Genomic DNA, 24,088 nt, shown 5'->3' on the forward strand with positions numbered 1-24,088 from the left:
GGTACGAGACCCAGGCCATTTCTGCCCAAGGCAGGCCTCCTCCCGCGAGCAATATTTCCTAGGGGGTGGGAGAAGGTATCCCCACTGGCCTGCTCAAGATTTTCTCAGAGTTGCACCATAGTCTGAGGCTATTCCTACCCAGTCCTTCCTCTTTTCTTTGCTCCATCTCCAAGTGTCAGAGCTGCATCCCACTTGAAGGAGCATTTCCTGTTCCCCTCTCTCCTTTATTCTCCTCCTACACTTCCCCCCGCCCCATAAATCTCTTGCATATTTAATTCAGTCTTGGTGCCTTCTTCTCAAAAGACCCGAACTAGTGTGCTCTCTTGTAAAACACTTGGTTCCATTATCTTTGTAGCACTTACAACTACTTTTGATTGCATCCAGTTTAATTGATTAGCTTACCTATGTATTTAACATCTCTCTGTGACCACTGTCCCCATTCACAACCCGGTATAATATATTTTATGCACCACCTTATTCCCAGTGCTAAGAACACTGTCTGGCTCATGATGGGCCTGCAATGAATTTTGTTGAATGAATTACTGAATAGCTTAGAAGACTAGATTTACGCTCTAAATCCAGCTTCTCCCCTTTATTCACTTACTATGGGTATTTACTGTTCTAGCTATTGGAGATGAAACAGTAAACAAAAGAGGACAAAGTCTCTGCTTTTTTGAATTTATATTCAAGTGAGGGAAGACAGGCAATAAACAAATAATCACGAAAATAGGTGTGTCGTGTGCAAAGTGGTAGTGCATAGTAAGGGAAAAGGAGAGTGACAGGTGGGCAGTGAGGGAGTCTATTTCCCTGATAAGGTGACATTTGAACAGAGATTTGAAGAAAGAAGGGAGTGAGACAAGCAGAAATCTAGCAGAAGTGTGTTCCATTCAGGGAGAACATTAAGTGCAAAGGCCTAATGATGAAGTGTGTTTGGCAAGTTCAAGGAATAGCCTGGAGGTAATGAGGCTGAACCACAGAAAGCAAGAAGGAATGTGGCAGGAAATAATATCGGGGTGAAAGAGCTGAACTTGATAAATCAGGTGAGTCCTATGTCATCATAAGAATTTTAGATGGGATTTTCCTCTAAGTAAGATGGAAAGTGAATGGATGGTTCTCAGTACAGGAGTGGCAATATCTGATTGGCATTTTTAAAGGATGGTTCTGGTTGCCAGCTAAAGAATAGCAGGAGATAGTGGTGGACACAGAGGAAGTAGGAGAGGGCTATTGCAATACTCCATAGATAATTTGAACTAGGGTGTATCAGTTGACGTTGATATTTGGCCATGTCCTGGATTCACTTGGAAGCAGAGTGATATAGGATTTCCTGATAGGCTGGGTATGTCGTGGTTGGAGGAAAGGGAGGAATCAATGTTGACTTCTGATTTTTGGCATGAACAAATGGATGGTTGGAGTTGCTGACTACAGTCTTTTCCTCCAGTCAAGCCCAGTTGTACACATATAGGCAAAGACCTGATTTAACAAAATTTGAGGTTTTCTTCATTGAACACAATGTTCAAGGTGTTTTGAAGGTATGTGGCAAAAGACTGATGATGCTGGTGGAGGATGGAATATAAGTCGCATAATGAGAGAACTTAGCACATGACGAGTCATGAGGGACAGGGGAAAGGTAAATGGTCTGTGGATGGGAGGCCTCTATGGCATTAAAGAATTGGTGGCACTAAGGTATCACAGGTAATGAGATGGAAAAATCAGAGGCTGAGGTCAACAAGTGGACCAGCTATGTTCTTTCCTTTGCACCATAACCATTTCCTTTCCCACATCTGCATAACGCTTGAGAAGAGGAGTCATGGCCAAAATGAAACAATACATCTCAAACCTACTTCTCCATCCACCATCCCATGTGTCTACCACTCTTCATGATTAAGATTCTTAAAGGTTTCCTCACTAAGGTCTGCATTGTCAGCATCTATTTAACCCTTAATTTTACACACTATGGATTCCGCTCATAACAGTACATCAGAGTGTTTTGTATCTTTGGCAACCAGCTTCTGTTGAAATGATAGACTCATAGGTCCTCAGGATTATTGGGACCTTGCAGATGATCTAATTCAACAAACTCACTTTTATAGATAGGGATACTACAGTTTACAAAGCTTAAGGGACTGCCAAATGTGCGAAAACAGAGCTCTGAACTGCTCTAAAGTTATCTGATCACCTGCCTAGAGCTTCTTCTACCATACCACTATTGCCAATTCTTTTCTTTTTTTTTTAATTTTTTTTTTAACGTTTATTTATTTTTGAGACAGAGAGAGACAGAGCGTGAATGGGGGAGGGTCAGAGAGAGAGGGAGACACAGAATTGAAACAGGCTCCAGGCTCTGAGCTGTCAGCACAGGGGCCCGATGCGGGGCTCGAACTCACGGACCGCGAGATCGTGACCTGAGCCGAAGTCGGCGCTCAACCGACTGAGCCACCCAGGCGCCCCGCCAATTCTTTTCTTTACACTCGTCCCTGGGGATTTTTTCTGATGTTTTGAAATCACATTTTACCCTTTTTTCCTGAACCTCTCCCTCCTTTACTTATGTCCTATTACATTCCTCAATGTCCCTTGGCCTCATCAAAAATAACTTCAAGACTTACCTGCTTTTGCAGGAAATCAAGCCTCCTAAAAATGTTCCCCAAATATTTCGCTCTGCTCCTCCCCCACTCACACTGTCTCTCTCTCAAAAATAAATAAGCAGTAAAAAAATATTGGGGTCACCTGGGTGGCTCAGTTGGTTGGGTGTCTGACTTCGGTTCAGGTCATGATCTCACAGTTCATGGGTTCGAGCTCTGCATTGGGCTCTGTGCTGACAGCTCAGAGTCTGGAGCCTGCTTTGGATTCTGTGTCTCCCTCTAGCCCTGGTCCTCCCCCACTCATGCTCTGTCTCTCTCTCAAAAATAAATAGGGGCGCCTGGGTGGCTTGGTCAGTTGAGCGGCCGACTTCAGCTCAGGTCATGATCTCACAGTCTGTGAGTTCGAGCCCCGCATCGGGCTCTGTGCTGACAGCTCAGAGCCTTGAGCCTGTTTCCGATTCTGTGTCTCCCTCTCTCTCTTCCCCTCCCCTGTTCATGCTCTGTCTCTCTCTGTCTCAAAAATAAATAAATGTTAAAAAAATTAAAATAAATAAATAAATAAATAAACATAAAAAAAAATTTAGAAATGGTTTTGGTTTGGGCCTTTATAACTCTGGCTAAAGAGGGCTAAAGATGCCATGCTAGCCCTTCTGTTTTTCTAAATTTTTTAGCCTCTCCCCAAACCAAACTCTTTCCTTCTCACATAGAAGGCAAAAATCTCAATGTAGGCAATGAAAAAGTGTCTATGTGTCATGTCTGTTCTCAGTGAGCCAAAGATACACACTGCCCTTCTGATCTCCTTCTCTCTCCCTTTGTGTGTGTGTGTGTGTGTGTGTGTGTGTGTACACATGTCAGGTTGTCCTGACTCTTCTTTGGTTCCTCCTTACCCCTACACTAATCCATCAATGTACCAAGCAAACACATCTCAGATACACTCCCTTTCCCTACTTTTACACATCTCTCATATAGCAGGATAAGTAGGGAAAAGGTTGGAGGCCAGAAGGAATTTCTGAATTTTAATCTCATTTCTGACACTAATCCCATCTGACTTCTGAATAATATAAAGTCTCAAAGTTGGAAGGGATCCTAAGAGTTTATCTATTTCTAGATCTTTCCCAATATGCAATCATCCAGTCTAAATGTTTCTATCTTCATCAAGAATGAATATGTTTCAGGGAACCTGGATGGCTCAGTCCATTCTCAGTCCAACTCTTGATTTGGCTCAGGTCAGGACCCCAGGATGGTAGCATTGAGCCCTGGGATGGGCTCTGTGCTGAGCATCAAACCATCAAACCTGCTTGGGATTCTCTCTCTCTCTCTCTCTCTCTCTCTCTCTCTCTCCCTCTCAAAAAAAGTGAATGAATGAATATGTTTCTAAGGTTGCCTATTCTCTTTGTGGGGGATTGTGCATCATTTTTCCTCACATCAAATTCTTCCAATACTTTCTTCCAATACTTCTAAATGTACCACCTTATAGCCAGACAGTTTTGAGTTATAACACAGTTTTGAGACACTTTAAGACCTAAATACTCTCAGCTGAATGTGTCCCAGTTGGTCTTAATAGGTCTCTTTTTAAATTTAATTCTAATATAGGTAACATACAATGTTATATTAGTTTCAGGTGTATAATTAACTCTCTTAACATATGATGCTTATTAGTACTCAGCAGTAAACAGAAATGTAGTCCTGATACAGACTACAACATGGACAAACCTTGAAAACCTTATGCTAAATGAAAAGAAGCCAGTTGCAAGAGACCATATACTATATAGCTTCTTTTATATAAAATGTTCAGAATGGGCAAATCTATAGAGAAAGAAAATAGATTAGTGGTTGCCTAGGACTTGGGGTCAGGGATAGAAAAATTGGGGATAATGGCTATGGTTTATGGGATTTATTGGGGGGTAATTAAAATATAATTGATTGCCATAATGGTTGTGCAACTCTGTTTATATGCTAAAAGCCCTTCGATTGTATACTTTAAATGGATAAATTATATGTACATGAATTATATCTCAATATAGTTGTTTAAAAATATGATGTCCAGAAGGGAAAACAGTATTCTGAAGTAGATTGCTTTAACCTATGTATTTCAATTTCATTCTGTAAAATAGATGAGTTAATAATATCTGCTCCACCTCCTTGACAAGGTTATTGAATCACACTTTGCAACCTCATAATTATGTAAGTTATTAGTCTGAGTGACTCTCCCCACTTCATATCTGGATTACTAACACTATCCACTTACTGCAAACTCGTGTGTTTTGTAGGGTAAGAGATTATTTTTCTTTTAAACACGTGTTACCCAACTCAGGAGAATGTAAGGAACATTTAGTACCCATTGCATAAAGTCTAACACTTCACCTTAATATTTAAAGGTTTCTTCCAACTTTGTCCCACACTTCCTATCATTCTTCACAGCCAAACTACATTTCAATTATAAAACAATTGGCCTTCTCCAACATGTATTTTACCTATTAACCCTTTTAGCTGGTTATTCATGGCAAACAAAATACATTGTTTTATAGATTGTCTTCCCTTCCCCCTTTCCTCCAAATTCATTTGTTGAAGCCCTGACTCCAATATGATGGTATTTGGAGATGGGCCTTTGGGAGGTGATTAGATTTGGAAGAGGTAATAAGGGTAAGACCTTATGGGATTAGTGTCCTTATAAGAAGAGAAAGGAGAGACTACAGCTCTACATGGAGGGCACCCATGTGGAAGAAGGTGACCACCTGCAAGCCAGGAAGAGAGTCCTCTTGGGAGACCTAAATTGGCTGGTGCTTTGATCTTGGATTCTCAGCCTCCATAATGGTGAGAAATAAAGTCCTGTTGTTTAAGCCACTCATTTGTCCTATTCTGTTATGGCAGCCTGAGCTGACCAATACTTACCCTTGAACACTTCACTAATTCCAGAAATGGCCTCCTTCAATTTTTTTTTTTTTTTTTTCAGCTTTGTTTTCTTGGACTTTCCCTCCTTACTGATCACTCCACTACTCTGAATCCTCTAGGAAGTTTAGCTTCATATAAAGCTAATTTTCAATTCTTATTCGCCTGTGTATTTTAACTCCTCATCTACTTGACAAGGTTGTCAAATGAGAGAAGGAATGTATATAATTCTGTTGCACCCTCTATTCTCTAAAATATGAGATTTATAGTCATTATCCCCACCATGGTTGCTTCCTCTTTTCCTGCAGTTGTTGGCCCTTCACTTGATATGGCCTGAAGCTTATAGAAAAGACCTAATAACCAATAATCCAAGATGGCTAATACACAAATACTATGTTGAAAGTTCATTCTGTCAAGTTTAGTTCCAGAGTTTCTGATGAACATCACCATTTAAAGTTCCAAGAAAGGGGCGCCTGGGTGGCTCAGTCGGTTAAGCATCTGACTTCGGCTCAGGTCACGATCTCGCGGTCCGCGGGTTCGAGCCCCGCGTCGGGCTCTGGGCTGATGGCTCAGAGCCTGGAGCCTGCTTCCGATTCTGTGTCTCCCTCTCTCTCTGCCCCTCCCCCATTCATGCTGTGTCTCTCTCTGTCTGAAAAATAAATAAACGTTAAAAAAAAAATAAAAAAAAAATAAAGTGCCAAGAAAGGGGCACCTGGGTGGCTGAGTTAGTTAAGGGTCCAACTGTTGGTTCCATGCTCAGGCATGATCTCACAGTTCGTGGGTTCAAGCCCTGCTTCTGGCTCTGCGCTGACAGTGCAAAGACTGCTTGGGATTCTGTCTCCCTCCCTTTCTCTCAAAATAAATAAGACTTAAAAAGATTGGGGCGCCTGGGTGGCGCAGTCGGTTAAGCGTCCGACTTCAGCCAGGTCACGATCTCGCGGTCCGTGAGTTCGAGCCCCGCGTCAGGCTCTGGGCTGATGGCTCGGAGCCTGGAGCCTGTTTCCGATTCTGTGTCTCCCTCTCTCTCTGCCCCTCCCCCGTTCATGCTCTGTCTCTCTCTGTCCCAAAAATAAATAAAAAACGTTGAAAAAAAAAAAAAGACTTAAAAAGATAAATTACCGAGAAAAACAAAGGGCATACAAGGTGATTAAGTACAATTTAAAGCTTGCTCCCTTTTGTTATGTTGCGAAACATCATAGGAAAAGTTGAGGCAGTTCTTGAAATTGCATCTCTTGAGCAGAGCAAGTTTGACTATTGTAGAACAGGAGAGGATATGTCCAATAAGAAGGAGACTGATGATCTCTGCCAGCCAACAAGCCTGGCTTCAGTGACCCACTCTACAGCTGTTCTGCCTACAGCATCCGCTCAGCCTTACCTTCATGGAAAACTAAAGCCAGTTTGTTTGTTTATTTGTTTGTTTAATTTATTTTTACAAATACTTTTTAGAAAGGAAGACTTCCAGATGGAAAACAAAGAGCAATTTTCTAATTTTTACTACATCAAAGAAGATATTTTACTTTTTGCTACCAGCCCATCTTCTAATCAACCAACATTTCCGGCGATGTCTGTAAGGGAAAAGTGTAGTGTAACTGACATAAGCCCAGACCTTAAACCTGTGCTCACTCACTCCTGGACGAAATAAATCCCCCGGAGAACCCGAGAGTAGTTAGCACTAGAAGCATGGAGTCATAATATGGATCAATTTCAACTCATTTTGGGGGCAAGTAAGGCCTTTAAAAAAGGAATGATATGCTTAGTGGCTTAATACTTACTAAATTGGTCAAAATTTGGCGTGGAAGCTTACATGCTGCCCCAGAGGAGGTAAGTTATGGTGCAGAGCAGATGTATCTGTGTAGGTGTGTTTTATTGCTCTTGTCATTTTAAAATATACTCTGAATATTGTCTCACATTTCCTCAATCCATTAAAATGTTCTGTGAAAAGAAACGAAAGAATGGATGGGAGGGAAGAGAAGGAAGGAAAGAAAAACCGGAAGGAAGAAAGTTAATCTCTTCACCCCCTCCCAGTCTTGTTCCCCCACTGTCTCCATCTCTGCTTTCGCTGTGGCTCCGTTCCCTTCCCAGCTCCCTCTATTTCCCACAACCCTGAAGGCCAGCCGACAGGGGTTTACATTTTGAACACCCGTGCGTGGCTGCCGGAGCTGGGCATGCTCAAACGCCCAGGACTGGCTTTTTTCAGCTTCCAACTTTGGCAGCTCTCCCACCCGCACCCCGAAGGGGCAGGTCCGCACAGATCCCTTGGTGTGAGTAAGCGGGAAGAAATTATCCCACTCTCGCGGAGGAAGCGAGGTAGGGGAACCAGCTGGGCAGCTCAACGTTCCGGGGGCGCTTCCAAGGGCCGCGCGCGAGGGCGCCGGGCCCTGGGGGCTGCGCAGAGCCGGGGTCCGCGGATGCGCGGGCGCGCGCGCCCGTCCGAGGGGGCGCTGTCCGAGGGCACGTGCGCGGGAGCGCGCCCGGGGAGTGGTCGCGGAGTGGCTGGCTGGCTGGCTGGCTGGCGGGCGGGGCTGGTAGGGGCGGGGCCGCGGCGGCGCGCGGACGCCGAGCTCCGCCGGGCTTCTTGAGGCTGCGGCGCGGCCACCAGCTGGAGGGCGGCGGACGTTGTACCCAGAGCCTGAAAACCTGGGACTTGGGGGGCGCTGAGGGACGCAGGAGTGGAACCTGGCCGCGAGGAAGATCCGCGCGGTGCAGCTCGCTGCTTAGCAGACGGCGCTTTCCTCGCTCCATTTAGGAAGCGGGTGGGGGTGGTTCGTGGCCAGCGTCGGGAGGTATTCGAACGCCCGCGTCCGGAAAGAAAGAATTCACCTGTGTTTGAAGGCAGCGCGCCGGACGTGGAGGGAGCAGCGGCGAGCTCTCGCTTCTGGCACAATGGGCTGTACGCTGAGCGCCGAGGACAAGGCGGCGGTGGAGCGGAGTAAGATGATCGACCGGAACCTCCGCGAGGATGGCGAGAAGGCGGCGCGCGAGGTCAAGCTGCTGCTGCTCGGTGAGGGCGGCCGGGCGCGTCCCGGGGGGCCCTAGGGTCGGGCGGGTTGCTGGGCGCGGCGCCCCGCGGTGGCCGCTGCGGGCCCCTTGCGTTTGGAAACCCAGAGGGGACGTGTCTGAGCGGCCAAGAACGCGACTTGGAGCGGTGGGGATGGTTTCCGGGCGAGAGCGGGGCTGGTGCGGTGCAGAGCCGAGGCGGGTGCTCCTTTCCCTGGTCTCCTGCTGCCCTCCTCCCTTCTCCCTCTTCCCTGTCCAGTGAGAACCCGCCGGCCCTGGGCTGGCGCTTTACCTCACTCACAGGCGTTGGTGTGGACCCCGCGAGGAGCCGAGGAACGGGTCGCGAGTAAATGCTGTTTCTTTGAAGTTAGCTCAGCCTTCTGAAGATGAAGGGGCATTCGCGGCGCACACACACACACACCGCCACCTCCACCCCTCCCCCCCCCCCCCCCCCCCCCCCCGAAAACCCTTCCTATGGGATGTCGTATCGCGGTTGTGGTTTTCCCGTGTCAAGCGTGTCACGTTTTGTGATATTAGTGCATCTTTTGTGGGGTTCCGTGGGATTGAAATGTGTCTTTCCTGTTAACTTCCTGTGGAGACACAGTAAGTGTTAAAGGAGCGCAGATTATATTTACCTTGCCTAAGGAAGTAGGCTATGCTGGATGCTTGATTTTTTTTTATTACTGTGGAGACATGGAAACCATCAAAGTTGGGTAACGTTTGCTCTGGTAGTAGGTAAGACAGATACTCGAGCGGAGAAAACCTATGTGAAAGGTGCGAGAGGGTCACGCGGAAAACAGTTCTCTCCCAGCTGCCACGGTTTCTGATGAATGAGCTTTGCCAGGTACACGCCAGGCTTTTATTTGTTCTTAGTATTGTTCTCATGGTGAAACGCTATGTGGAGGTCTTTTCCAGGTTTTTGAAAGGAGAGACCAAAAAAGGAGTAAGCCAGGGTTTTGACTGAAGGATACCTTATGAAAATATTAACAGCATAAGACTTGTACATCTATGAGTTAAGATTTTCTTTTGTTTGCTGCCCCCCCCCCCCCCCGCGTCCACCACACATACACACACTATAGCTATTTATTAGGTAGGTGAAAGATTTCTTAGAATCTTCATCTGCAATTCCAACGATTGGTTTTGTTTTATAACAGTTATAATAAAAGAGAAATATTGCACAGACCTGTTTTCAGTAAGCTTCTGTTTCATTGGTTTAATGACTGCAGGAAAAATGGTGGGTTTTTTTTCTCCATTACTAGTAGGCTTAGAAGCAGCAAACTTGGCATGACTAAAAGTAATAATGATCTGAGTCATTTTGCTAACAAACTGTGAAATAACTTTGCATTTTAAAGACCTGGGTGGCTTTCTTCACCCTTGCCACCAACACAAATCTTTCTCAGTTAATACTCTCCCTAAGTTTTTACGTTAATAAGAAATAATGTATTTTGCCTAGGTCAGTGTATTTTTAGCGTATTGAGCATAGAAGAGACGCACCTTGATGTGGAAACATGTAGATACTCCTCTTAGGAAGTGGATGTGTTTGAGACAAACATGAAACAAAAGGAAGATTACAAAGTTCTTGGAGTTTCTGTACTCCTGCTCTGATGTATTCTTTTAGTGTATTTCGGTGTGACTCTAGTTTGAGCCAGCCATCCACCATGTTTAAAGCAGCTGAAAAAAATGAGTCCTCTGGTGGTGTTTTAGGCTTTAATTAGATGTCTATTAGAGAGCGATGGACTAGGATAAAAGGTCAGAGGAGTTGGTTTTTGCTTATTTTGAGAAGACATCAGTGTTTCTTAACTTTAGCACCATTGGCATTTGAGGCAGGATAATTCTTTGTTGTGCAGGCTGTCTTGTTCATCGTAGGATGTTTAGCATTGTAGGGTGTTCTTTGGCCTTTACCCATTAGATGCCAGTAACAGCTCCCTCAGCCTTTGATCCTTGAAAAATGTCTCCAGATAGTCCCCAAAGTCCCCAACCTCCAATGAGAGCCTAGATTAACAGAGTTGAATGTATAATATAAAAGTCAAAGTTGTATCTCTACAACCAGCTATAGTGAGAGTTATGAGAAAAGTGTAGCAGAGTCATGATTTTTGGAAGAAACTGAGATTTTTGTTTTTCTATACCAGTAACATTAGAAAGATTTCAAAATGATTTTTTAAAAATCTTTAGGTAACTGAGTTCCTTCAGCTGTCTTTTCTAGCTTTGGTGTTTTGCTTTTCCCTACATCTCTCTCTGTAGAAATCCTTTAGCACCCCTGCCTTATTGGCCCAGCTGTCCCTCCCCTTCCTCCTTAGGTCTTACTCCTACTCTACCCTTTTGCCGCAGGGTCCCGGCACTCTAGTTCCTATAAACAAAATGCTGGCTTATTTCATAAATGTTATTCTTGGAATGTTTCAAAACATTTTTCTTTCCCAATTTGCCTTTAGCAGTGAAGTTCTGACCTTTGGTTCGTTTTTGAATGTTTAAAGTCATATGTGTAAACAGCTCGATGAAATAATTCCATATAAAACAACTGAATCAACTAGAAATAGAAAATGATTTCTAGGTAATCTGTAACCACTGTCACTCCATTTATAAAAGGTCATCTTCTTCAATTATTTTGTTTTCTTTTTTTCATCAAATGAATTTTTTCCATTTAAGACAAAAGCCTCCAAAGATAAATAGTTCATTATATTGCATTTTTTCTTAAGGCATTTATGCATTGTCTTTTAGACATCTGGGTTGAGAGATTCAGGTATGAGATGAACATCATTAGTAAAAAAAATTTGGTACTGTCTGTTACAATTAAAACAATTTTTTTTTTTTTTAATCAGACATATTTCACTGTCCTTATTAGGAGCAGTGAATCAGGCTTTAAAAAGAGAGGACCTAATCTAATCATTGACCTAAAGAAAATAAGGACAGGGTTTGGGTGATTCAGGTCTTTAGGTTAGTTTTCAGGCATTGGTATTAGAATAATAATACTAAATAGTGGAACTTGTTTTTATAATCAAAGTTTTCTTTCCATCATAGATGGCTCATTGTCTCAGGGGAAACATTTTTTTGTTGTCAAACCTTTGAGGAGGTTGCAATTTATCATTTTTTAAATGGCAGCATGATTAGGCTTTGCTGTTTTTTCAGTGAGACTATATTGTACATATGAGCATTTACTGAATATTATTTTATTATAATTTTCAAAGATGTAAAGGGTTAGATTATATGAAAGTAAAATTTTCATTTACATAAGTTAGTCTAAAGGTGAGTTTTAATTCTTTACTCTGCCTCATTATCCTCTCCACTCATCCTCACAGACAAAAATCCACACCCTCTTTCTTTCGCTTGTTTTAAATATTATAGGTTGAGTGAAAATGAGGCGAGGGAATAAGATCTCTACTACTTAGTGAGTTTTTTCCATTGCTACCAGCAAGCAGCTATTTGAGAAGCTACATCATTAATCTTTTTTGTTCCCTGTGAACTTGCTGTGTGACTTCCTTAGTTGAGAAATTCTGGCGTTGCAGGATTTTGGATTTTGCATTGCTTTCACTATTTCTTTAGCATTGGCTCAGGATCCTAAGTGTCAGAAAACCCATTTCCTTGAATAAATGGACCTGATATTTCAACATGGGTTATGTGCTTCTCTCTCCCTCAGCTGCCTTAAGAACAGTTACTTTGATAGACACTGCAGATGACATTAACGAGTGTTTTGAAAAGACTGATTTTTCTGTATCTTACGTTTTTCATTCTTAAAATTTATAGTTCAAGTTCTCTGATGCCTCTGGCAGCTTAATTCCAGAAGGCTTCTGATCTTTTGCTTCTAGGCTGCTCTTCTATCATGCAAATTACTGGCTCTGAAACTTTGTTGATTTCTCCATTGCCTGCGCAATAAAAACTTTCTTCTGGACCTTGCTTTCCTCTATCCTTGTGCTCTTTTCCTCAGGGCACCCTCCTCCTCCAGACAGGAACAGTGGGCATATGGCGAAGCATATTGCACTCTGGTTTCTAGTGTTGTTTAGGCTTGTGCCCTGTTTTGCTACTAGTGTGAGCACTTCAGGGGCAGAATCATTGTAAGTTGTACTTGTATCCATCCCTAACAACCTTTAACTTTTTCATGTGCTTAATTAGTTCCTAATTATGTTAATATCTTGTGTAGAATTAGGACTTCCCTAGAATACAAGCCACATACTTTGCCATTCTCAGTGTTAATGGGAATAAATGACTACCTAGCCAAACAGAGTCAACAAAAAAGGAATAATAACAGTATATGATGACCAAAATAAGCACATGGTATCTAAAAGCAGATTGTTTGGTTTAAGAATACTTTTCCATTTTTGTGAGAACTTTTCACAGTCCTTATATTATTTGGTAAAATAGAGAAAATGACAGCAAATATTCATTGGAGGAAGGTCTGCTATGTTGCAGTTGTAGTGTTCTTAATTTTTTTTTCTTTTTTCAAGATCTCATTTTCTAATCTTTATTACTGGCCTATTTTAACCATAAATAAAGACCATGAGTCTTGTTAGATTTGTCAATGATAGGAAATACAATGCCTGTGTTAGAGAATTTAATAGAAGATATTAGGAAATATAATGCCTATCTTACAGAGTTTAGTGGGAGATGTTATTGAAACCTGAGAAAGATTCCTATAATTTTTTAAACAAAAAGTGAACATCCAACCATAATCTTAATGTTTTTGTTATGCATGTGTTGGCCTTGGAAAGTTCAAGCTACCACACATTCACATGGGAGGACCTGAATGTATTTGTTGCACTTCTAGGTCACATATTTCTTGGTCACATGTTTTGGCATGCAGTTACCCAATGTGTGACTTCCCGTAGTGTGACATTGGTGAAGCTCAGATCCCAGATGGCATTTGAGCTGTATGAACTAAGGTCAACAGCACCTAATCTTGTAGTGCTGAGGCTGCCTCTGTCATGACTTGTTAAATACTAATTAAAAGCGTTAGCAGAAATAGCGCAAAATAATTTTAAAGTGAACGTTCATTGCCATAAACTTAGTGGTTTAAAACAATGTAAAATTATTAACTTTACATTCCTGGGGGTCAGAAATTCAGAATGGGTTTCACCAGGCTAGAATCAGGAGGTCAGCAGGGCTAATTTTCCTTTAGAGTTTCCAGTGGAGAATCCATTTATTTGTCTTTTCCAGCTTCCATCTAGAGGCTACCTGCTTTCATTGGCTCATGGGACCTTTTTTCATCTTCACAACCCCAGTGGCTGGTAGTCTTTCCATGTAGCATTGCTCTCGGAAGCCTCCTTTCACTTAAAGGACCCTGTGATTACATTGGCCCCACCTGGATAATTCAGGGAACAGCCTCATCTCAAGATCCTTGTCTTAACCACATCTACACAGTTTCTTTTGCCATGTAGGATGGCGTGTTCACAGGTGCCAGGGATTGGGACGTGGGCATCTTTGGGAGCTATTACTCCACCTCCCATAGTCTTCCCTTTGGCTGCTGAAGATGCACGTGCATCTTACCTGCAAAATGCATTTACCAAATTCCACCATCTGCCAAAGTCTCAACCCATTGCCCTATCAACACAATGTCCAAAATCTCACCCACATCTCATAATCTAACTCAGGTATGGGTGAGATTCTCTGTGTAAGTCATCCTGGGACAAAATTCCTCTCTACCTGTGATCCTGTACAACTTGGAAACATGTCATGTGCTCCTATAATACGGCAGTGGAGCAAGCACAGGGTATCAGTTATAGACAAACCTGTTCGAAAAGAAAGTGGAATGAAAAAAGGAGTCATTGGTCCCTTGAGCTTCTCAAACCACATTAGGTTTCAGAGCCTGGGAGTAATCCTCTGTGATCCTGTTCCACCTTCTGGGAGCCGGACTCCGCCCTTCCTTTTTAATGAAAGGTAACACAGGTCTGCCGCTGAGTCATTTTATCAGCCCGTTTCTTGCCTGTGGAATTATTGTGACCTGACAGCATTCTTCCATTTCGGACTCCCTTAATTTATCTTTCTTCTTTCCCATTTTACTGTAACCACAAGAAAGAAAACAGCTTGCACCTTGAACAAAACCAGTTTACTTAGAAATCTCCTTATCTAAATATTCAAGTTTATGGCTTGTAAGTTCTGTTTTCCACATAACCACAGGACATAATTCGCTTAAGCTTTCTGCTGTGAGGTGACAGGGATCCCCTTTCTGCTCGTTTATAATAACATGTTCCTCCTTTCCATCCAAGTCCTCGCCAGCAGCACATTTAATGTCCATATGTCTATTAGCAGACTGTTCATGACAGTGAAAATATTTTCTGAGATCACGTATGTTTCCTCCAACATATACTCACGTAGGTGTTAAAATTTGTATTTCTACTGTGTCAGGCAATTTAGGCTTTTTCTGTCTTATTCCTCAGAATTTTAGCCTCTGCCCATTGCCTGATTCCAAAGCCATTTCTACAGTTTTAGTATTTTTTTGCAGCAGCACCCCACTTCTCGATATCCTTAACATCTCATGTATAACTTTAGGGCATACAGAATGATTGTAATTTTATTTTCTCAGTCCTTTGCAATTTATGTGACTATTATCATAACAGCAAAATCACCAGTTTCTAGTGCTCCATATGAACCCATGGTTAGTATTTCACTGCAGTAAGTTAAAGAATAAGACTTTTTTTTTTTTTTTTTGGTATGCCTCCTCATCAGTGAAGTTTTTCTTGACCATCTAGTCTAAATTTATCTTCCTTTTCCTCCCTGCCTAATTACACCATTTTGAAATCATCTTGTGCATTTACTTTTTTTTATTGTCTGTTGTGCCTCTCTGTGGGATTGGTTTCCTCTGAGCATGAATCCCGTCTGACTTGTTTATCAGCTAATAGCGCAGAGTAGTCCTTCCATAAATGTTGATTAAATGAATGACTGGTTACATTATTGAACATTAATTTTGACTAGTAATCTTTTAAAGTGAAAAAGTTGATATATTTTCTTGTGCATTGGGCAATTTTTTTAAATTTTTTTTTTTTATATTTTATTTTTGAGAGAGAGAGTGCAAGTGGGGGAAGGGCAGAGAGTGAGGGAGAGAAAGAATCTGAAGCGGGGTCTAGGCTCCTAGCTATCCGCACAGAGCCTGATGTGGGGCTCGAACTCACAGACTGCGAGATTATGACCTGAGCTGAAGTCAGACGCTTAACCAGCTGAACCACCTAGGTGCCCCTGCATTGGGCAATTTTGGTGAGTTTGGGCCCAATGTATGCTCTTTTATTTTTTTAATATCTTGCTGGTTAGAGTAACTAAAACCTACTGTATTATTACTCACTTCTAAAACCTGGAATTAATTTGAGGTACCTAATTCTTGTTGCAAGATCAGGAAAATATTATAACTCTTGGTAAATTAGGTGTAGAGTGAAATGTGATTTTTATATTTGTGTATTCTGGATAGTATTTTCAGCAGGATTGTTGCATTGCTGTTTCACATGTTATTCAAATACTTTCTTAAAATGCATGCAGTCATTCAACAAGGCATCAAATGTGTTCTCTGAGTCCTATCTACCACTGCAGGACAATGTGATTGTAACTTTGGCTTTCTGGAGCCAGCAGGGTGCTCAGAAATGGACCACAGTCTGTTCTTTATGTCTTGCCTGTCCTCATGTGGCAAGAATCATCATTGGTGACATTTTGCAAAGTGCATTCTATATTTTTGGTGTTGAGTTATGCCTTGGGTTTACCAAATCCTTAAGAAAATTTACAGTTCTTCAGAATGGCAAATAGGGAAGAAAGAAATGGTATAATAATAGATACTGGGGAAGGTGAGCTTTAATGGGGTCTTCATTGTTGACGTTGTGGGATGCGGGGTGGAGGTCACATATCTGTCAGAAATTACTGTGGTTATAAATCTGTTCATTTCTATGCATTTCTGGGGTTATTTTTTTAAATCATGATTGGCTGTAAGCAGTTTATTGTATAGAAACCTGCATTCTGGAAGAGCCTTTGCTATCTATAAGTTTTCTTACATTCCCCCACATAGAAGGACTTCTGGTCTTCTGAGGTTTATTTAGCTCTGTCCAGAGACTCTCTACACGGGGAAAGGCAGTTGACCTAGGACTCTGGCAGTAAAATGTTCTCCTTGAGATCTTGGACATGTTATCCCAATTCTTTAAGGTTTAGTTTTCTTTTCCATAAATTCCAGATGACAAATGTACCTACCTCATAGGGGTTGAGGGCACAATAAACTAAAGCATCCAGAGTTCTCAGACTTGTACATGGTGCAGAAACTCTCAATAAATATAAGCTGTTATGATAAATACTTTAGAGCCTCTTTGGGGTCAGCCCTCCCTCTCTGCCTCCTTGCAGTTTGATCCACTTATGGTCATAGACATTAAATCCTTTTGTTGGCTCCTCTTAGCAAGGGGTATGTATATAGGGAAGACATAAGGAAGTATAAAATCAATCTTTTTTAAAAAGTTTATTTTGAGAGAGCACACACTCACAGGGGGAGCAGAGAGAGAGAGAATCCCAAGCAGGCTTCACGCTGTCAGCCCAGAGCCCAGGGGCTCCACCCCACAAACATGATCATGACCTGAGCCAGAATGAAGAGTTGGACACCCAATCCGCTAAGCCACCCAGCTGCCCCTAAAATCAATTTTCGTATCTAGTTTTTGATCCTACTATGGCTCCCTTGTGGGACTTGGCTTTATGTTAATAGTTTCCCCATTGGGAATAGACCAGGTAAATACATGTGTTATGTTAGGAATTCTAGAGAGAGTGGATTTTAAGTAATGGGAAAACTTTATAAATGATTTAAAAGTAATTTTGTTCTCCTTTTTATTACCCATTTTTAGAACAAATGGAGTAATTTCCTGCAAACTTTCCTTTTATCTTTCTTGAAAATAAAACAAGGCTGTTAGTATAAGTTATGAAACATTATTTGAGTTGACTCAAATGAATGTGCCATTTCTCAGGGGAATTTACAATTACTTCCCACAAATTTAAAAACCTTTTGAAACTTTCTGCACTGATGACTCAAATTCCTAATAAAACTCCAAAATTATCATGAATTTACTTTTAAGAAAAGCATCTCTCGAAAAGTGGTAGTAACCCTGATAAACAATGAAGCATTGAATCTGTGGTAGTATTTATCTCTTTTAATAATATTTCAAAGGAGTCTTCTTAAGACTTAGCTTTGAATTAACTTGGTGACATTTGCCTTTCTGTTTTTACTTTGCCTTTGGAAGGCACAGTCTAAAATTTTTTCTAGTAATTTATTTACCTAATCTTTATTGTATTTTTGTTTGTTTGGGCACATGTCTTTTATTTGACAGCCTTTCATGATACTTAAGAAGCACGGGACCTGTGAGTAAACTGCATTTAAGATCAGTGTAATAGGAATTAGAAGATAACTGTCTTCTTATTGGTAGTTCTGAAGTTAACCTAATTTCATGAGTTACATTTATTTCTAGTGCAATTAAAAATTGATCTACTGAGTTTTCACAAACTGAGCAGTCAGTGTTATCAGCAACAAGATGAAGAATTATATGCAAGAGATGTTCTGTGACTGTAATAAGTCATCAGTCTGGTCATTTAAGTTGCTGGAACCGATGAGATGATTCTCCTTGGAACCAGTGCTGTGCACCTGCTTCCACTCGTTCGTCCTCTCTTGCTTCCCAGAACCTTCTTCCGTCCACCCTGGTTCTCTCTGCTATCTTCACATTTCTCCAAAGACTCCTGCATCCTCGTCCATAAACACTGTCAGATCATGCCCAGCATTAAAAGTAATGAAATCTAAGCAGAAGTATCCACACTCTCCTTAAATCATTTTTAATTCCTCATTTTTCACCTAAACATTTTAAAATGTTAGGCTGCATTCCCATTTTTACTTTTTCACTTTCCTTCTGCTATTTAAATTGCTTTTTATTTTAAAATTGTGGACTCTTTCAATTATATAGAAGTATTGAGAAATAAAACGGGCACTCACATAACTCACACAAATATATATATTTTTACAGAGAGCTTATGGTTGATCTCTGTCTTCCGGATTTTCTTCTATAATTAGGTCAGGCTTCTCATTGTAACTTCCTATCTCTTACTTTGTCTCCGTTTTTTTTTTTCTTTTATCTCCTTATCTTTTTATGTTACTTATATATCATTTTACTTCACTTTTATCCATTTAGCCATAACCTCATCTGACTTTTAACATACTGAATTTTTAATTTTATTAGTAATATTTGTATTTCTAGAAACCATTTTTAATCTTTTGGAAATAGTTTATTCTTATATTTTCCACCTTTTTTAAGAAGCCACTTTCATCATTCTGTACTTTTGTAGTCTCTTTGTGAAAAATTTATTATTTAAAATTCTTAAGGTTCAGATACTTGTAGTGTCTTGACTATTTCACAGTAGGTAGATTGTATCTTCTAGTAATTTTTTTATTGTGAGCGTATATTAATGAGCACATTGTCTCCATGAATCCTGTGCACCCTGGTATCGTGGCTTGAGAGTAGAGGGCAGGTTTACTTCAAATATACCTTATTAACACAATATTCCAAAGCTGAAGGTGTCATCTCTCACCCACTTAATCACTTTCTTCGTCTCCCTGTTTCCTTTATTTTAGTTGGTGGCAAGAAATCAAGAGATCCTTGATTCCTTATTTGCTTTCACACCCAGGTAGTCCAAAGCTCCATTGAGTTTGTTTTCTAAATATTCCACTTATTTTCCTGTCTTGGTTTTTATCATCCGGCAACAGTGAACTTATGGTTTCGCTTCATTCCTGTGCAGTTTTGTTTGTGTGTTTGTTTTTGCCTCCCTCTACCCTTTACTCATGTGGTCTCTGCTTAGGATGAGAGGTATGTGATTATGTGATTGTGTGTGCATGTGTGCGTGTGCATGTATGGTGGGTTGCATCTCCCAGTACTGTTGTGGAGATCCTCATTAATTCCCATTGTGTCCCTGTCCCTGGCAGTCAGATTTTTTCTTGCCTGCTAGCATCCACTGCTTATTGGTTTATTATGTCTCATTTTGTTCACAGCCAGGGTCATCTCCTCTTCTGTCTTGGCCCTCCTTTGTGTCTCATGGGTATGGTTTTTCCTGGGCAACCCTTTGCTGCAGCCAATATTGGTAGCCAGACTCTTGGCTACCTTGAGTGCTCTGCCTTCTCTGGTCACACCCAGCACGAGGAAAATCATGTCCTATCAGTGTTGCCGATATGCTGCAGAAAGATGAGCTCAGGTGTTCCCTCTGCTCAGCCGCACTTCTCCACTAGGCTGCTTGGATGTGTTCCTGCCTAGGTGACTTTCTTCTCTTAGGATCCCAAATAGGCCCCTCTGCTGTTAGCAGTCTCTTCATCTTCTCTGACATACTGTTCACCTCTGAAACTATGGCTCAAAGAGGGATATCAAGATACAAGTGACTCTCTGCCTTTCTTATCTGTAGTTGCCTTCAGCAGTTGCCACTGTGCCACTGATTGCCCTGTGGCTGCCAGGCTTACAGTCTCTGCCATGTGATGCCTGCAAAGTAAGCCACTTGTACTCCTCCGTTTTCATCTGATGGCTTTAATACAACCTGTCTGCCTCCTCTCCCATTATTCACGTAAATGCAGAGGAGAAAAAAGGAAACACATCAGTAATTTTCAAAATATTTCTCACATTACTTTCTCCATTGTTCTTTACATTCATGCTCTGAAGTTAGGTTTTTATCACACTTGTCTTTATTATATGCTCTTGCTGGACCACGTATGTTCACCTTATTTTCATAAAGCAACTCTTCTTAGATTTAAACTTTAATATGCATAAAAAAATAAGTTGGAATCTTTTAAAATGTGGATTTTCATTCTAGGTGTGGGATGGGGCCTGAGATTCTACATTTCTCACAGGCCCTTGGGGGCTGCCTTTGCCAATCCCCAGTCCAGTCCATGCCTCGGGAAGCAGAGTCCTAGAGTGGGTGATTCTCCTGGATGATTCCGTTTATCCATTGCATAAGCATTTTTCACGATTTATCCCGTCTTTGCCACCTTCATGAAATCTCCCTTATCCTCATCTGTAAAGTTTCTAAAACAGTGTTTTGCACAAAGTAAGTGCTCACTGTAATTTATACACTTGCATGTCTGTACATGTGCATATGTGAAGCCTATCACACTTAGTAGTTAAGCTTTTATGTTACTCTGGAATGGTTTTTTAATAGAGCATTTTGAGAAAAACTATTTGATATTATCTTGCATGGAAACATGCACTTCTTGGAGAGTGATCATAAAGTATAATTAGTCATAATGAATCTTCTGTGTATTTAGCCATATTTTTTAAAGTGAATTTCTTCTTTTAATGATAGGATTTTTCAGGTCAGGTTGAATGTGACCTTACAAATATGTTTTTATGAACACTCTCATCTGGTAATGTCCATGATGAAATTCCTTTCTCAGAAGTAAATAAAGGATGATTGCAAACTCTGGGAAAGTTTATAGGCATTGGTCTTGAAATAATCATACTATTTTTACATAACCTCAACTAATCTAATCTAAACCTAATCTAGCCGCATATACAACATGATGTCCATTCCCTTTAAAAGGCAATTCTGATCTTAGACAGTATTCTTTACATTAATATTTACTGGCAACTATTACAAAATATGTAACATTTTGTGATTAAATATAGCATAAATGATTTACACTTTTTTCATTTGCTGGTTAGGCTCCGCTGTTAGGTAAGTTATGACACCTGGTTCTTATGAAACATGTAAATTCATTCAACAGATGTTTATAGGATGCCAGCTCTGTGGCCTGCATTGTCTAAGTATCTGGAAATGGAACAATGTTTGGGAAGCCGATATTAACTCAAGTAGAGAAAACATTCTTTAAGTGTTTTAACCATAAGATGAAAGCAATACGCTTACTTTGACTTGTTTACTTACAATTTTAAGTATTTAAAACATGGGTTCTGGATTTCTTTTCTCTCTCATTTGTCATACTGTGCCTTTGTAGTAGATCCTTTTAACTTTTTTTTGGATGATTGCATTTATACATCAGGTTGAATTTTACTGCTTTTTGCCAAAAGCTATCCAAAAACTTACAGAGCAAAGAATAAGTAAGAAACTCCAAAGTAATTTACATTGTAAACCTGGTGATGATGCTTAGAATTTTAGAACTAACTTCTTAAAAAGTTATCAACCAACAGTGTGGCCCATGGTACACATCTGAGATAACTTAAACTCTAATATCAAATGTAAGCAGTATAAAAAGTTCTGAAAAATAGAACACTCTTAACAGACTCTTAACAGTGGCTATCTTTGGAGAACCAGTCAGCAGAACCTTTGCTTTATAATTCATAGACTGTGTAGATTTTTGAATTATATTTGGGTGCATGTGGATGTTTTTGTTCATCAGTAAGAAAATGTTATTTTTTTAAAAAAGGTAGAAACTATAAGCATCAGACTGAGTCTTTCAGATAAAAGACTCATTTTTATATTTTTCTGAATAAAAGTAGAAAATGCTTTATAGTTTTTGTAGAATGAATCCATATACATGGGGGACTCAGTTGAGATCTCAACTTTAATATTTTCAGAATTGCATGATATTCTAGAGATCATTTGGCATAATGGTTTGTGTGGATTTTTGAAAGTTAAGATTAGTTATTTAGATTTATGATAGTTTTAACCATTAAATATTATGTGGATAAGTTTGCAACAGGGTATTCAGTGCATTTGATAGAACATTTTGAGTAAGAATATAGACATGTCACTTGTCATGTATTTCCTATGTATATAGTCTGATTTAAGAAAGGTTGGTTTTTAATAATGTATCATTTCCGTTTGGGGCATTTTCCAAGTTTAATTTACTGCTATTAAGATTCTAAAGCTTGATATGTGAGTGCCTTAAATTGAAGCATTCAACCAGAGCATTTCTGTTGTTATAGTAAAATTCTGAATGTGTTTCTTCTAATAATGGATTATGTGGTATAGATCCAAGATTGTTTCATACTTTAATGCAATAGTAGTGTGATAACCTCAGTATAGAGCCTTCATGAAAGATGCGTTCTGCAACTTTCTTGGGCATAAAATATTCATAAAGTGTTTTTCTTCCTAATTATCTTTGTTTCTCTTATATTTAATATTCATATATTATTCTCATAAAAATGGCATCTGTGCTGGTAGATAAAGTAAACATTGGCATGGTGAGTGTGTGAAGAGTACTTCTGTTTATAGGCAAGGCTTTTTATGTGCTAGGAAGAGGTACTCCTCAGGCTAGCTCCAGCAAAGAACATATTATGACACAGACAGCTCAGAGGAAACCCAAGGCTGAAACTTTAAAGCTGGTGGGTTGGGAACCAAGACTGTGCCTTTGGCTTTGGAGCTGCGTGGCATTGCAATGGTGTCCTTCCAGCCTCCTAGTTTCCACACTCTGTAAGCTTTATGCTTAGTTTATACCACTCACTGCCTCAAACTCTCATTTAGTTTTCCAAAATCAGACAGCTTTTGATCTGCCCATCTCACCTTTTATCCCCAGCTGTGGAGCGCTTGGACTACCTTTTGGTCAAATACTCAATCCTCTCTGGTCCGGGGACCTGTGGTAGGGGAACAGTTCAGAATCATGGAGCCTGCTCCTCAGAAAGCCAAGGAAAGGACTGTTAGGTTCTGTTTAAACAAACAAACAAACAAGTTTGGTGCTCCTTCCTTTGTACATCTAGTATCAAAAAATTATTTATTACCTTCTAAACAACAACGAAGTGGCTTTTTCACCAGGCTGTTCATCACCAATGGCACATATGTTCACTGTCTCACATGTTTTGTGTTGTTTAGTTTTGAGACTTATGTGAGATGTTACTAGTATCTCTAAGTTGAAAATCTGCAGTTATATACAGCATTATTTTATTATAGGAAGAAAATACAGGCATTGTTCTCTTGTGTTCTCGTTTCTAATTATTTTTGAAGGCTGACTCTAAGTATTGCATGTGTTTTTTGAACATTTGGGAAAATAAACATTTGAGTAAGCTTCTTTTCTGTATGCATTTTGACATGATAGTGTATATGTATATAGCTGTATATTTTTTTGGCTCGTACAGTTACCTATCATTAAGTAGCGCCTGTGTATTCTCATGTTTAGTGTCTACATAGTAATACGTCTTATAGATGTGCCATAATTTATTGAGTCACACTAATGTTGAAAATTGAGGTCTTCCAGCTTTATAATCAGATATGCTGTGATGACCATCTTTTGTGCATATATCTTTGCCTATATTCCTGATTATTTCCTAAGATTAGTGGCTTAGAATGTTTGAACTGTTTTTAGACTTACAATATGTACAGCTAGATTGCTTTCCCCACATGTTCCATTTTCCACCCCTGCAGGTGGCATGTGAGGCTGTGTTTCGTCTTACCCTCATTAGCATTGAGGGTTCTTGTAATTATCTGTACTAAACTGGTGAGTAAAAATGCTTCACATTGTTACTTTAATCTGCAATCTGGAATTTGCTGAGGGGTGGTGGAAGGACTGTCTGTTCTAAAGAAGTGAGTCTGGTCCATTTTGAGATTCATCAGAACCTGTCCTGTGATACTTTGCATATTTGTTGCATATTATTTCCCCAGTTGTGTGCTTCTTGATTTTGTAACTTTTGGACATACATTACTTGTTTTACTTCAAGTTCAGTAAGAAGATTTAGAATTGCTTGAGTTGTTGGCTCTGTATCTGTGCCTTGAGT

The 24,088-nt window shown here is 40.4% G+C and overlaps 1 protein-coding gene and 1 non-coding gene across 2 annotated transcripts in view; both read left to right on the forward strand.

Moving 5' to 3' along the window:
- Positions 1-5,936: 5,936 nt before the first annotated feature.
- On the forward strand, positions 5,937-6,021 carry TRNAR-UCG. The gene has a single exon. It is a non-coding gene; the product is annotated as a tRNA-Arg (tRNA).
- Positions 6,022-8,018: 1,997 nt separating this feature from the next.
- The window catches only part of GNAI1 (G protein subunit alpha i1), an 84,615-nt gene continuing 68,545 nt past the window's right edge, over positions 8,019-24,088 (forward strand). The window contains exon 1 of the mRNA XM_042965276.1: positions 8,019-8,466. Coding sequence (XP_042821210.1) covers positions 8,349-8,466 — 118 coding nt within the window. The 5' untranslated portion in view covers positions 8,019-8,348. The remainder of the gene's footprint in view (positions 8,467-24,088) is intronic.

Source organism: Panthera tigris, chromosome A2 (genome assembly GCF_018350195.1).
Source record: "Panthera tigris isolate Pti1 chromosome A2, P.tigris_Pti1_mat1.1, whole genome shotgun sequence".
NCBI classification, from domain to species: Eukaryota; Metazoa; Chordata; class Mammalia; order Carnivora; family Felidae; genus Panthera; species Panthera tigris.